At 59.6% G+C, this 14934-nt stretch overlaps 1 protein-coding gene and 1 long non-coding RNA gene across 3 annotated transcripts; one reads left to right on the top strand and one right to left on the bottom strand.

The window, feature by feature from the left end:
- The first annotated feature begins 780 nt into the window (after positions 1-780).
- LOC138846552 (uncharacterized) lies at positions 781-5799 on the top strand. 2 transcript variants are annotated; one of them, XR_011384040.1, is made up of 3 exons: positions 781-918; positions 2973-3194; positions 5439-5799. It is a non-coding gene; the product is annotated as an uncharacterized lncRNA (long non-coding RNA). The 2 variants fall into 2 exon arrangements; XR_011384039.1 differs by lacking the exon at positions 781-918 and adding an exon at positions 1470-2029.
- LOC108176198 (cocaine esterase-like) lies at positions 4084-13723 on the bottom strand. Its single transcript, XM_070062582.1, is given in 13 exon segments — positions 4084-4841; positions 5240-5258; positions 5261-5311; positions 5793-5930; positions 6350-6494; positions 6716-6796; positions 6892-7032; positions 7289-7387; positions 7800-8058; positions 8140-8273; positions 9184-9322; positions 10188-10392; positions 13570-13723. Coding segments are annotated over 13 exon segments (1677 nt in total). The 5' UTR covers positions 13649-13723; the 3' UTR covers positions 4084-4654.
- Positions 13724-14934: the final 1211 nt, after the last annotated feature.

Below are 14934 nucleotides of genomic sequence, written 5' to 3'. Positions count from 1 at the left end.
GCCCCCCTGCTGCCTCTCAGCCTGCAGGTCAGCAGGAAGCTGGAATCAGGAGGTGCCGAGGCGGGACCCGGGCACAGGGCTCAGGGCTGGGGCGTCCCCAGAGGTGGCTCCACTTCTGCTCCCAATGTGGCCCCTCATGACCTATGTTGTGCCACGAATCAGATATGAAAAGGTCGAGATGTTCTATGGTGAGGACTCAGCACCACATGCTGGTCTTCCCTAAACAAGAAAAAACAGCAGCGGAACCCTAACAGCTGAACCCGACAGAGCCTCTAGGCTACAATTCCTGTGTACACAGGGTGAGGGGACAGAGGAACAGCCAGAAGCACCACAGGGACGGGGCCTCCCCCTCCAGAGAGAGCCAGGGGTACACCGTTTTCTCAACACAGGAATCAGGAGGAAGAGCACAGCGAGGCAGAGAGGGAGCTGAAGCGTGAGGGAGACTCAGCAACACAGGGCAACCGCACAGGGGTGCAGAGCGCGGGCGCGGGGGTGGGGAGGGGACCTCTGCGCATCGCTGGTGTAGGGAAACGGGACACCTGCTCTGGGAACCCGACGGGCAGTCCTGCAACACTTAACCTGGAGCTCCACTGCCCTGCAGGTCCCACCCTCGGTAGAAGCCCAAGGGAAGTGCCAACTGTTGGGCAGACACTTGGAGCAGCAGTAGCAAGGCCGCTGGGATGCTCCCCTCCTAACAGAGCGGGCGTCTGAGGGAGACCGTGGAGGGGAGAGCTCTTTCTCACTGTCTCTCCCTCTTTCCTTGTGTCTCTGCCTTCAAACCAGCAGAAATCAATCATCCCCAGCCCATGGAAGCTGACTCCTCCTCGGGAGGAACCTCCTATGTCACAGTAGGTGATGCCGGCCACAAGGGTGCTCTGGGCCCCTGGGTCAGGGAGAGGAGAGCCTGGCCCCGGAGCGGTGAGTAAACAGCGCCTCTGTCCTGAGCTGGTCCCGACCTTGTCCTTGTTGTTCGCCCCAACCATGGAGGACAGCGCTGCCTGCAGCAGCAGTTCCGGCTGTGAGGCTGACAGTGAGCTGAGCTCAGCAGAGTCCACGGAGGACAGGGGCGGCTTCTGTGCAGACGCTGCCGCGGTTCCTTTCCCGGACATGCACAGCGACTCCCAGGGTCCTTGGAGAACAACTGCCCCCTCTCTGAGTGGGGAAGCAGCCCCAGATATTACTTTATTAGGAACCACAGTGATGTGGGGGAGACGATCTGCCTGGAAGGTCCTGGTCGCCGGGAGAGTCTGTGCATCGCAGGGCAGGCGGGGAGCCCGTGGGAGAGCATGGAGGGGGAGGAGTGGGGCCTGTGCTGGGGATTAGATAGGGAGAGGGTGGGGTTAGAGACCTGGGCCTTTAGAATGAGGAGACAAAGAATCAAGAACACACGCCATGGGTAATACCCACATGGCCTGAGCTCACAATAAAACAGATGCCAGGTTCTAGGGTGGGGTCACCTTTGCCCTGGAGCCTTAACCTGCAAACCTTTGCCAGGCGCACGGGGTCAGAGGAGACCCTGGGTTACAGATGGGCTTCTGGATTGGCATCAGGGGCTTTGTTTTTGCAGGTCCAATTACCAGACTGGGGCCACCTGGTGGGGGCAGGAAGCCACTCTGCCTACTGTCATCAGCCCTGGAGACAAATGGTCCCGGGGCAGGTTCCTCACTGTCGGGGTCACTTGCTCTGGCAGCCTCGAGCCCAGGGAACCTCCCTTGTTCCCAAGCCAATGCCTGCCTCATGGGCTGCCGACCAAGAGGCGCGCTGCTCAGAGCCCTTATGTTGGGCTCAGTCCTCTGTGTCTGGGGCCTTGGGCAGCCCCGACCCTCCCCAGCCTCAGTGGCCAGCACTGTCACTTCTACCAGCTACAGCAGCCCAGGTGCTGCCCTCCCGTGGCCACAGGCTCTAATTGCGGGATTGGGCAGAGCTGACCTGGGTCCCTGTTGCCGCCTGGGGGAGCCTCACCCTGTGCCTGGATGAGGAGGAGTAGCAGGAGCCCGCAGGCCATGGCGCAGAGCTGTGTGCCCTATCGGTGCGTCGCCATGGTCTGAGGCAGGTCCACATGGGCGGCTCTGAGCCCAGAGGCTGGCCGGGGGAAGGGGAGTTGGGGGGGCGTTGATTCAGGGGCGGACCCGGGCCCAGCCCAGGAGAGGTAGGGAACAAGCAGGCCGCCTCCCTGGGGCGGGGCTTGGGGGCCTTGCAGGAGAGCAGGACTGAGAGGACAGGGCCTGGTGGGCTGCCTCTCCTGGCTCCTGCCTCCCCCCTGGCTCCTGGCTCCTCTGGGTGTCCAATCCCTCTCCTCAGTCCTGGAGTCACCAAGTTTACTGTCCTCGCCGGCTGACTCCAGGATAGTGTAGGGATGGACAGCAAGCAGCAATGGGCTGTGACTGGACACCCAGGAGGCCTTCTCTGAGAATCTATTAAAAAATATTTTGTTATTTATTTGAAAGGCAAGTTACAGAGAGACAAGGAGAGATAAGGGAGTGATTGCTTTGTTTGTTCTAAGATTTGCTTATTTTACTTGAAGTCACAGATACACAGAGAGAGAGGGAAAAGCAGAGAGAGAGAGAGACGTCTTCTATCCGCTCTTTCACTCCCCCAGATGGCTGCAACGGCCTGGCTGCGCCGATCTGAAGCCAGGAGCCAGGAGCTTCCTCAGGTCTCCCATGCGAGTACTGGGGCCCAAAGCACCTGGGCCATCCTCCAGAGCTTTCCCAGGCCACAACAGAGAACTGGATCAGAAGTGGGACAGCCGGGTCTTGAACCGGTGCCTATAGGGATGCTGGCACTGCAGGCAGCGACCTTACCCACTATGTCACAGCTGTGGCCCCAAGGGAGAGATCTTGCATCATCTGGTTCACTCCCCAAACTGCTGGGGCTGGACCAGGCCAAAGCCAGGAGCCAGGAGCTTCTTCTGGGTCTCCCAGGTGAGTGCAGAGACTCAAGCACGTGGGCCTTCTCTGCTGCTTTCCTAGGCACTTTCCCAGGGAGCAGGATCGGAAGTGAAGCCGCCAGGACTCAGCTCTGTGTCTACATGGGATGAGGGCACTGCAGATTGTGGCTTAACACACTGTGACACCACTTTCCCAGGATGTACCTGTGTTCTAGCTGGGACCAGGAAGGAGAAGCCATGATGGAAACATGGAAGTGAAATTCTGGATGGAGGGGCCATAGCAATCCCTTCCGTATTCCCACAGGTGAGATCCCACCCCACTAGGTTATGCATTTAGGGCACCGCCCCCCGGGATGAGAAAGGGGAGGGCCCTCTCTGCCCCTGGCTGTGCTTGGGAATCCTCCTTGGGCTGCCTCTTCTCTCTTCCTCCTGGCAACCCTGGCCCATTCCTGCTGAGTGTCTCTCCGTGTGAGGCGGCCCTCAGTAGGCGTGCAGGTGTGGTCACGCTCTCTGTCCTTGAAATCAAAGCTGCTTTTGTGCACTGCCTGTGGCTGCTGCTGCTGTGAATCCTCATCTCCATGGGGACAAGAACCTTGAGTAAAATGTAAGACCCAGGGCCCACACCTTCCCCACCGGGCACCCAGCAGGGTACGTGTGGTCCTGTGACAGCAGTGGGGGGTCCGGGAGTCAGCCTGAGTGTAGGAAACATCAGGCTCCCTGCAGGAAGGAGGAGCAGCCTGGGCACGGGAGCCCCCAGGGGAAGTGGACCCTGGCTCATGAAGGCTGACTTTATGCCTCCTGAGAACTGGCCTTGACCTCTGCTCAGCCCAGGGCTCTCTCAGCCACCATGGCCAGGGCTAGCCCAGGGCAAATTCCAGAGGGAGAAATATTATCTGTGTACCCCACCTGGGTGGCAGGGACCCAAGCCCTTGGGCCCTCCTCTGCTGCTTTCCCAGGTGCCTTAGCAGAGATCTGGATCAGGAGTGGAGCAGCTGGGACCTCAACTGTCACTCATATGAGATGTCAGAGACATGGTTAGAGGCTTAACCCCCTTTACAAAGCAACAGCCCTATACTCCAGGTTACTGCATCAATGATTCATGGTATCCCAGCTGTGCAGGTAACCAGGTGTCTTAGAGAGCTGAGGGTCTAAGAAAACGTGGCAGGTTCACTCAGGTGAATGTGACTCAGGTGTGAAAGGACTGGAACCCTTTATTTGTGCTACATGGATGGGATTGAGGGCGTCACTCATGGCAGCCTGCAGGGATGAAGCCACGGTGACTCCTGGTGTCTGGGTCCTCTGTGGCCTCTAAGAGATGTGAGATCACAGGCATGCTGGGAGGAGGAGTAGGGGGAGGGCTTGAGGCACCTAGGGGTGGACAACAATCCCCAACCAGCTCCCTCCAGGTGGGGAGGGCCTGGGGCTGGGAGGATAGAGAGGGAGGGTGCGGAGAAGGTGGAGGGGGCAAGAAGCAGGAGGGGCCCAAGGCCCAGTGGGTGTTCAGGAAGCAGGGCTGGCACTGGTGTTGCCCCATACAGCTCCATGGAGGGTGTACTGGGTGTGTCTCACACGAGGGGACCCAGGGCAGGCTTGACAATGAACCTCAAGCCCTGGTTCTTCACAACGGTCTGCTGAGTGGACGGAGGCCAGGAGAAGTGAGTGGCCGTATGAGAGTGCTGAATGCATGGCTCCTCCGGGGATGTGTGTGAGTGCATCGGGGCCCCACCTGCACTGGAGCCCCTGTCCCCCACCCCACACAGGAAGCTACAGCTCTTTGTGCTTCTGCTCAGTGCCCCTTAGCTCCTGGACCCTCTGGGGCAGGGTGTGGGTCCAGAACTGGAGCCTGCGGGCCTTCAGGGCCTGGCCCACTGCAGGCTGCACGTTCAGCTGCAGGTATCGCTGGTCCTGGTCGAACACGGGCCAGTATGGCAGGCCCTCGCCGTTGGGGTTCCTGCAGACAAGACGTCAGGAAGGGGGCAGTGCGGTCACTCTGAGCCCTGCCCAGCCCAGCCCTGAGCACCTATCTGGGGTCCGGCCAGGCCACCTTGCAGGCAGGAGGGAGTGAGGAATGGGTTTCCAGAAGCAGCAACAGAATGACCTCCCCCTGGTGTCAGCCCCACATGGGGACCCAGCACCCTGACCTGGCCTGTCCCTCCCCCACAGGGAGACTCTGGGCAGAGCAGCTCATGGCCACCCCAGGTCACTGGGAGATGGGAAGAGTGTGCCTGGTCCCCAGGGCCCCTGTGATTGCCAGTGGGTCCTGCAGCTGTTGAGGGCGCTGTCATGTGACTTAGAAGGGAGGGCAGTGGGTCCCAGGTCCCTGTGGTTTGGAGGGGGGGATTGTCTCACCCGTTGCGAGCAAAGTTGCCCAGTACTTCATCACCCTCCTGCTCAGCAGCTCCTCCTCCTCAGTGAGGGGCACTGCAGAGGGGAGGGGCAGGGTCAGCTCAGCCACCCCAGTCCTGCTGCCTCATCATTCACCATGCTCGCAGCCCAGGTGGAGCTGACCCTCGGCTACTCGCCAACCTCTATGTCTTTCCCTCACCAGTGGGACCTGCTGTGTGACGCTCCACGATCCCAGTCAGCCTCTAAGTCATCACACTGGCTTCTCCCTTGCCTGCATTGCTTCTTCCTCTGACCCTGGGACATTTCTAAGGAAACAGACCTGACTTTGAAGCCAAGTGCACCCAGGCTGGACACTCATCCCTGGGAGGGCTCAGGAGGAGGGAGCAGAGGCTGCACCCTCAGGACTCTCAGACCCAAACCTGCTCTGCCCTCTGAGCTGTAAGACTTTGGACCCTGGATCCCATCTGAGCCTCTTCCTTTCATCCCAATGGTGGGTGCAGAGCCCCTCAGAGAGAGCCTGGACCTCATCCCATCCTGGTGAAGGAGGAGGATTCACCTTTGTTGCCAAAGAAATGTGATCTAAAGACAAAGAGCAGCTCATCGCCGTGGTCGGCCCTCACGTGGGGCGGCCTGAGGTCCTTTGTGAAGCTGGGTCGATGCTGGAACTCGTAGAAGTAGACAGGGGCGTGGGTACCTGGGGATGGACAGGGAGATGGGTGGCCCCTTCCCGGTGTTCTCCTACAATGCCCATGGGGATGACACATAATTGCTTCACCAGGCTGGGTCCTGGGCAGTTGGGGAGAGGTAGCAGGGGGAACAGGCACATTGGGCAAGCCCTGGGTTAGATCCTGGCGTTGGACTTCATGCCTTTGAGGTCTGGGTCAGTGAGTAAAGCTCACTCAGCCCAATCTGCTCCACTGTACCAGAGTGGAGATGTCGGTATCTGGAACAAGCCATGGGGGTTTACTGAGAGCAGGGACACCAAGTCCCCGGCACCCTGGGCCCCATTGAAGAATCGGATTGGGACCAGGACAGGACAGGCGTCACCCTCAGGAAAGGACCCAGCTCTGAGCTGCCCCTAGCGAGTGAGGCCTCAGTCCCAGATGAACTCACGCTGGAAATGTGCTACTCGGAGTGCAGGCACCACGAACATGGCGTCTGCCATCATCTCCTGGAACTGGGCCATGAGGGTCTTGGGGTCCTCATTGCTCCCCATGTACTCGTCCATCAACAGGTCCCCCAAAGCGGGAGGCAGCATCTGGCCCAGGGGAAGGGGAAGGAGTGAGGGGAGCAGCTCCTGGGAGGGAGGCAGCAGCCTCAGGCTGGGGGACGGAGGTCCTGTATAGTCAGAAACTGGGGGAAGAACCAGGCTCCGGGAGACCCCTCCCCAAACACACAGCTGAGCCTTGGTTCCCGGATTCCCTGTGTGGGCAGGTGTCTGGGATGCGCTCTGTTGTGGCAGGAGCCTGGGGGCCTCACCAGCTGTTCTGCTGCTTGATGCGTAATCTCCCGCATCGCCTGTCTGTCTCTCTCTTCTTGAGGGTCAATGGCAAGTAGGAGCTGATAGAGAGGCGAGAGTCCCATGTTGGCATGGCTGTGCCTAGAGTTTTGAAGCCCAGAAACCTGCCCACCACATGGGCAATGTGGGCACTCACCTTAGGGATGACCCAGCCATACTCATCATTGTTGACACCAATGATGCTGGGGACGGGTTGAAAGTCAGCCGAGGCCAGCAGCTCCTCAGGGTGTCTGGGCAGGAAGACTCCGTCCACCACCCCTCGGATTAGCATGAAGGCCTGTGGGTCACAGGGGGTAGGGAGGAAACTGTGTCCCAGGTGCTCTTTAAAGCCCTCTGCGTTCTCCATCCCCGATTGGCTCAGCCCAGCGTGTTCACCCTCACCCCCTAGGGGCCCCAGCCTGGCATCCAGGACTGGGTCCCCTGTTCCATCCAGGGCTGGGATGTCAGGAGGCATGGATGCGAGGAAGCTGTCCCGGGGACTATGAGGTGCACACAAGCCCATCACCCCCTCACCCATGTGCACGGGGCCCGACCTTGGTGATAGCCAGCATCTCCTCTTCACTCTTGGCCCGCAAGCAGCGCACCAGGGTCTCAGAGTCCACCTGGCCACAGCCAGACCGGTTGGCCACCACCTGTAACGGGACCACACAGGGGCTGGCACAGCCATGCTGGAGTCGTGGGGGTTTTCCAAGGCCCCACTGGAGGCAGCTGCACCCCAGATCACACAGGGTGTGGTGTGTGCACGGCTGCAGTGGAAGCTGATTGTTGCTCCTTCCCCATGACTTGGCACCGCCCAGCCGCAGTGGGCAGCACCTGCTGAGCTGGTTGCTGAAAACCTGGGGCTCAGGGCAGGCAGCTGGTGGAGCTGAGAACCACCTCTGCCTCTGCTGGGACACAGGTGTGTGGCTTCTAACCCTAGAGCCTCTCAGTAATGCAGTGGTAGGCAGCAGGGCCTGAGAACCCGATGGTCCTCCCTCCTTGTGCCCCTTGATCAGAGATGAAGTATAGGCAGGAGCAGCAGGCCTGGGCAGTGAGGACACTCACTGTGGAGACCACCTCAGATGACCTGGGGATGAGGGTGGGCAGCAGGGCCACCCCACTCTCCATGATGGCTCCGTGGAAGAGACCTTGGGACATGGGTGACAGCACATGGGAGGACACACTTGTGCCACCCGCAGACACGCCGAAAATGGTGACCCGGCCAGGGTTGCCTCCAAAGTGGGCGATATTCTGCTGGACCCAGCGCAGCGCGGCCACTTGGTCCAGGTAGCCCCAGTTGCCGGCGGCGTGCTGGTCTCCAGTGCTGAAAAGTGGCAGGGACAGGGATCACAGGGCTGTCCTGGTGCCACACTTCCCGCAGGGCCCACCACAGCCCCGGTCTCACCTGAAGAAGCCCAGGACTCCCAGGCGGTACTGAATATTGACCACCACCACGTCCTCAAATGCTGCCAGTGCAGTACTGTCGCACATGGAAGCCATGCCCACGGTCAGCCCACCACCGTGGATCCACACCATCACCTGTGGAAAGTCAAGGGCTTAACTCGTGGCTTCCTCCACCTAAAGAATGCTCATCCCCCACCTGGTCTAACCAGTACCTGGGGTCTGTGCAGAGCCAAGTACAACTCTGGCCAGAGTGCAGGATCTGGGCCATGAACCAGGGACCCAGGTATAATCAGGAAGGCTTGGCCAACCATCCTGAGTCTAACTCCATGTTCAAAGCCTGGTCTGTCAACTTCTGAGCCCCCGTAAGGTGGACAAATAACGGCTGTCTCTCTCATCCATCCACACGGATGCTCATCCTAGTGCCTTCCCTTCTTCAGGCCCCCACACCATCTGTGTCTGGGAGCTGTGGTGACGTCTGAGGGTAGCCAGGGGTCACTGAGTGTGCCTCCTGGGCAAGAGGATGCTGCAGGTGTCCCAGGTCCTTTTGAGGCCAATAGAGCCGGACCTCTAACAGCTCAGTCCCTGGGGCCCCGTGCCCAGGCCTCAGCTGCCCACGGTGGGGGAGCAGCACTTCTTGGCTCCCATAGTGAGAGGCTTCTGGACAGGGTGCACTCACAGGAGGGCCCGTGCTCAGCTTCTCCTTCCTCATCTTCTAGCAGAAGGCAATGCCCTCCCACCATGGCCAACTCTCTCTCTCCCTCTCCCCCTCCCCCCTCCCCTCTCCTCCTTACTCTCCCCCTCCCCCTCTCCCGTCTCCTCCTCCCTCCTCCTCCTCCCTCTCCCTTTCCCTCTCCCATTCTCCCTCTCCCACTCTCCTCTCCCTCCTCCTCTCCTCCTTCCCCATCCCAGTCTCCTCCACCTCCCTGTCTCCCCCAATCCCCCTTCCCCTCTCCCTCTCCCCCTCCCCAGCTCCCTCTCCCTCTCCCCCTCCCCCTCTCCCAATCTCCTACCCCTCCCCCTCCCCCTCCCCCAGCACCACACTCACAGGCAGGTCAGAGCCCTCACGGGCATGTGCAGGCGAGTAAATGTTGAGGTACAGGCAGTCCTCGGACATGGGGATTGAAGGCAGGGTGATGTTCAGCTGCAGAACACTTTGACCCATAATAGCAAAATTCTGCAGACACCTGGAGCCACCCAAGGCAGCCATTAGTCTAGAGCCTGGGTCTAGTGTGCCCGACCCTCCCGGGCCTCCTCCTACAGCCCTGCTCACTCATGGGCCTCCCTAAGACACTTCCCACCAGGATCCAGGTCCTGGACTCTGGGTGAGCTGGGATGGTCCAACATCAGGGAACCTCAGGTGTCTGAGAGTCTGGGGACCACTCTTGACTGACAGGGGACTCTGGGAAGTCGTGACTGCAGAAGGGACACTCAGTGCTGGATGCCCAGACCCAGCCACGCCGGAGCAGGCCAGCCTCCCGCACACGAGCCTGGATGGACGGATGGCGTTTCCCCAGGAAGGGCAGTGGACGACCCTCACCTTCACTCTAGACTCAGGAACCTCCCCGTTCCCACAGTCTCCAGTCCTAAGGACATACACGTGTCCCTGGCCAATGTCCTTGCCCTGCCCTTGGCTCAGTGACCATGACGACCCCCTCTGGTGCCCATCTCAGGGAGCTGCAGGATCTGCTGATGGAGTCAGGGCCTCCTACAAGCATGTGGAGCCAGGTGAACCTCACTCAGACACAGCGCCCCCTGCAGGCAGAGAGCCTGTGGCCTCTCCTGGACACGGGGAGAGCATCTCTGCTTTTCTCTTTGTACCTGGATTTAATGTGCTCTCAGTGCCAAGTTCTGGCTCCAAAGCATTTCATGGTCACTGAACCAGAAGCCTAAGCAGACTCACTGAATAACGCACCAGGGAGCCATCACACACAGGGAAAGCTGGTTATGCGAGCTCTGTCCCAGGACAGCTGGCCTGGCCCAGAACTCAGAGGATCTTTCCCCTGACCTCCCCCCAGGGCCGGAGCTTCCCTGTGCCCTGGGAGCGCTTACATGGCTGGGTGGGAGGTCCCGTCCCTCACTCCACTCCAAGCTTCAGCAGGTTCAGGAGGTGCAAAGCGCAGCGGCCCCAGAGGTGGCTTGGCAAAGGGAATTCCCAGGAAGGTGTGGACGCCCGCATCGGTGCCTTCCACGTGGACCAGGCTCCCGCGCACTTGCCCCGTGTGCGTGTTCCGGATGGGGATGGCAGAGTCCTGGCCTGTGGGCAGAGAGGTACAGCAGGTGGGGGCTCCCCATGAGCTGCCCTCCCACACTGCTGCTGTGGCCTCTCCTTGGCATCCGCACCTCAGCCTTGCCAAGGCCTCAGACCTACAAACACTGACCTGACCAACGTCCTGCATGAGAAACTCTCCCCCATCTCCAGCCAGCAGTGCTGTCCCTGCCCAGCCCAGGACATCCCACAGCTCCCGAGGCTCCTGGGTCCTAGCACCCTCCCTGAGCACTAGGAGTCAGCGCAGGTGACAGCCCTGGGGGCGAGGAGAGCGTCCTTTCTGCTGACTGCCCTCGGTCACAGGAGGTAGAGCTGTGAGCACCAGACTGACCAGGCTCCCCTGCTAGGAGGCTCATGCTCCAGGCCGCAAGAAGGGAAGAAAGGAAGCGTCCTCTAGGGGGCGGTGTAGTGGCGCTCGGGTGCACCCACAGCCTGCATGGCCAGCATCCCCTACACAGTTCCATCCTGGCTGCTTCACCCCAGATCCAGCTCCCTGCTAATGGGTTGGGGACGTAATAGAATCCCCCAGCGCCTGGGCCCTGCACCCTCCTGGAGGCCCTGGATGGCTCCTGGTTTTGGACTGGCCCAGCCCTGGCTGTTATGCACACATGCGGAGGGAATCAGAGGATGGAAGATCTGTTTTCCCTTTCTGTCTGGAACTCAGCATTTCTGATAAATAAGAAATCTTAAAGACAATACAAAACATTTTTACATCATTGTCTTATATAAATCATTTTTTTTTAAAAACCAAAACAAAGCATGATCTGTAAAAGAGATGGCATTGGTTCTATGAATCCAGGAGGGAGGTGACTGTGCCCAGGACAGGACAAGCACAGCCTGACCTGGGGACCAGCCAGGGAGGAGGTGACGAAGTCACCGAATGGGGAAGGCAATGTATCAGTAAAGAGTTTCTACCAATGAATCAGCAGGTGCCAGGCACACATCAGCAGGAAGCTGTAAGGACGTGCCCACAGACAAGGATCTCACACAAGTGATGAGGAAGCAAGTGGGACCTGACACCTCAGTGGATTTTGTTTGTAATTTTTATTCATTTATTGAAAGTAGACAGAGACACGCACAGAGAGACAGAGATGTCCTGGTGCTGGTTCCCTCTCCAAATGCCCACCACAGCTGGGACGGGTCCCTGATAGGCCAGGAGCCCTGACCACAATCGGGGTCTCCCAGTGGGAAGCAGGGATCAGTACTGGAGCCCCCCTGCTGCCTCTCAGCCTGCACGTTGGCAGGAAGCTGGAGTCAGGAGGTGCCGAGGCAGGACCCGAGCACAGGGCTCAGGGCTGGGGCGTCCAGCGGTGTCTCCACGGCTGCTCCCAATGCGGCCCCTCATGACCTATGTTGTGCCACGAATCAGAAATGAAAAAGACGAGATGTTCTATGGTGAGGACTCAGCACCACATGCTGGTCTTGCCAAAACTAGAAATAACAGATGCGGAACCATCACAGCTGAACCTGATGGAGCCTCTAGGTACAATTCCTGTGTACACAGGGTGAGGGGACAGAGGAACGGCCAGAAGGCACCACAGGGACGGGGCCTCCCCCTCCAGAGAGAGCCAGGGGTACATCGGTTTCTCAACACAGGAATCAGGAGGAAGAGCACAGCGAGGCAGAGGGGGAGCTGAAGCGTGAGGGAGACTCAGCAACACAGGGCAACCGCACAGGGGTGCAGAGCGCAGGCGCGGGGGTGGGGAGGGGACCTCTGTGCATCGCTGGGGTAGGGAAATGGGACACCTGCTCTGGGAACCCGAGGGGCAGTCCTGCAACACTTAACCTGGAGCTCCACCGCCCTGCAGGTCCCACCCTCGGTAGAAGCCCAAGGGAAGTGCCAACTGTTGGGCAGACACTTGGAGCAGCAGTAGCAAGGCCGCTGGGATGCTCCCCTCCTAACACAGCGGGCGTCTGAGGGAGACCGTGGAGGGGAGAGCTCTTTCTCACTCTGGCTCTCCCTCTCCCTGTGTCTCTGCCTTCAAACCAGCAGAAATCAATCATCCCCAGCCCATGAAAGCTGACTCATCCTCAGGAGGAATGTCACAGTAGGCTATGCCTGGCCACAAGGGGTGCTCTGGGCCCCGGGGTCAGGGAGAGGAGAGCCTGGCCCCGGAGCGGGTGAGTAAACAGCGCCTCTGTCCTGAGCTGGTCCCGACCTTGTCCTTGTCGTTCGCCCCAACCATGGAGGACAGCGCTGCCTTCAGCGGCAGTTCTGGCTGTGAGGCTGACAGTGAGCTGAGCTCAGCAGAGTCCATGGATGACAGGGGCGGCTTCCGTGCAGACGCTGCTGCGGTTCCTGCCCCGGACACGCACAGCGACTCCCAGGGACCTTGGAGAACAACTGCCCCCTCTCTGAGTGGGGACCCAGCCCCAGATATTACTTTATTAGGAACCACAGTGATGTGGGGAAGACGATCTGCCTGGAAGGTCCTGGTCGCCGGGAGAGTCTGTGCATTGCAGGGCAGGCGGGGAGCCTGTGGGTGAGCATGGAGGAGGAGGAGGGGGGCCTGTGCTGGGGATTAGATAGGGAGAGGGTGGGGTTAGAGACCTGGGCCTTTAGAATGAGTAGACAAAGAATCAAGGACACACGCCATGGGTAATACCCACATGGCCTGAGCTCAGGATAAAACAGATGCCAGGTTCTAGGGTGGGGTCACATTTGCCCTGGCACCTTTGCCCTGCAAACGTCCCTGGCAGGTGCACGGGGTCAGAGGAGACCCTGGCTTACAGATGGGCTTCTGGATTGGCATCAGGGGCTTTGCATTGTCAGGTCCAGTTACTACTACTGGCCACCTTCTGGGGGCAGGGAGCTTCTCTGCCAATTGTCATCAGCCCTGGAGACAAATGGTGCCAGGGCAGGCTCCTCACTGTCGGGGTCACTTGCTCCTGCAGCCTCGATCCCAGGGAACGTCCCCAGTTCCCATGGCGCTACCTGTCTCTGGGCTGCCGACCAAGAGGCGCTCTGCTCAGAGCCCATAAGTTGGGCTCAGTGCTCTGTGTCTGGAGCCTTGGGCAGCCCCGAGCCTCCCCAGCCTCAGGGGCTGTCACTGTCACTTCTGCCAGCTACAGCTGCCAGGTGTTGCTCTCCCGGGGCCGCAGGCTCTAACTGAGGGATTGGGCAGATGGGACCCGGGTTCCTGTCGCCCCCCGCAGGATCCTCACCGTGTGCCTGGATGAGAAGGAGCAGCAGGAGCCCGCAGGCCATGGCGCCTTTCCGCGTGCCCTGTTGGTGCGTCCCCATGGTCTGAAGCAGGTCTGCGTGTGTTGCACTGTGCCCAGAGGTTGCCTGGAGCGCTCTAGGGGTGGACCCTGGCCCAGGCCAGGACTTGCAGGGAATAGGCGGGGTGAGCCCTGGGGGTGGGGCTTGGGGGCCCTACAGGAGAGCAGGACTGAGAAGACAGGGCCTGGTGGGGTCTCCGGCGGGGCTGCCTCCCCTGGCTCCCAGCTCCTCCCCTGGCTCCCTGCTCCTCCCCTGGCCTCTGCCTCAGCTGGCTCCTGCCTCCCCTGGCTCCTGCCTCCCCTGGCTCCTGCCTCCCCCCTGGCTCCTGGCTCCTCTGGGTGTCCAATCCCTCTCCTCAGTCCTGGAGTCACCAAGTTTACTGTCCTCGCCGGCTGACTCCAGGATAGTGTAGGGATGGACAGCAAGCAGCACTGGGCTGTGACTGGACACCCTGGAGGCCTTCTCTGAGAATATGTTAAAAAAAAAATACTTATTTATTTAAAAGGCAGAGTTCCAGAGAGTCAAGGAGAGATAATGGAGTAATTTTTTTTAAGATTTGCTTACTTTTCTTGAAAGTCACAAATACACACAGAGAGAGGGGAAGTAGAGAGAGAGAGGGAGAAGTAGATAGGTCTTCCATCTGTTGGTTCACTCCCCCGATGGCTTCAATGGCCAGGCTGCACCCAAGGACCTGGGCCATCCTCCACTGCTTTCCCAGGCCACAGCAGAGAGCTGGATCAGAAGTGGGGCAGCCGGGTCTTGAACTGTAGCCCACCGTGGATACTGGCACCGCAGGCAGCGACCTTACCCACTGTGCCACAGCTCTGGCCCCAAGGGAGAGATCTTGCATCATCTGGTTCACTCCCAAACTGCTGGGGCTGGACCAGGCCAAACAGGGGCAGGAGCTTCTTCTGGGTCTCCCAGGTGAGTGCAGAGACCCAAGCACGTGGGCCTTCTGCTGCTGCTTTCCTAGGCACATTCCCAGGGAGCTGGATCGGAAGTGAAGCCGCCAGGACTCAGCTCTGCCCTAGACGGGATGTAGGCACTGCAGATGGTGGCTTAACCTGCTGTGCCACACTGTCGGCCTCAGAGAACCCCTGACCCAAGGCTGGCAGGTGTCACTCTTCCTCAATTCTGGAAGCTCCCCCTTGGTTTCTGTGGGGAGCAACTGGGAGCAACTCGGACTAGACTAAGTTACTGGAATTAAGACTTATTCTATGCATCTGCTCTCCCACAATATGTCGCTGAGAAGGGAGAAACAGCTTCTACTCAGCTGCCTCCAGTTCAACCAATAAACTGTAGGACCT

This window comes from Oryctolagus cuniculus, chromosome 18 (assembly GCF_964237555.1).
Source record: "Oryctolagus cuniculus chromosome 18, mOryCun1.1, whole genome shotgun sequence".
In the NCBI taxonomy this organism is placed as follows: domain Eukaryota; kingdom Metazoa; phylum Chordata; class Mammalia; order Lagomorpha; family Leporidae; genus Oryctolagus; species Oryctolagus cuniculus.
Note: the sequence above shows the minus strand (reverse complement) of the source record. Positions and strands in the feature narration are given on the sequence as shown.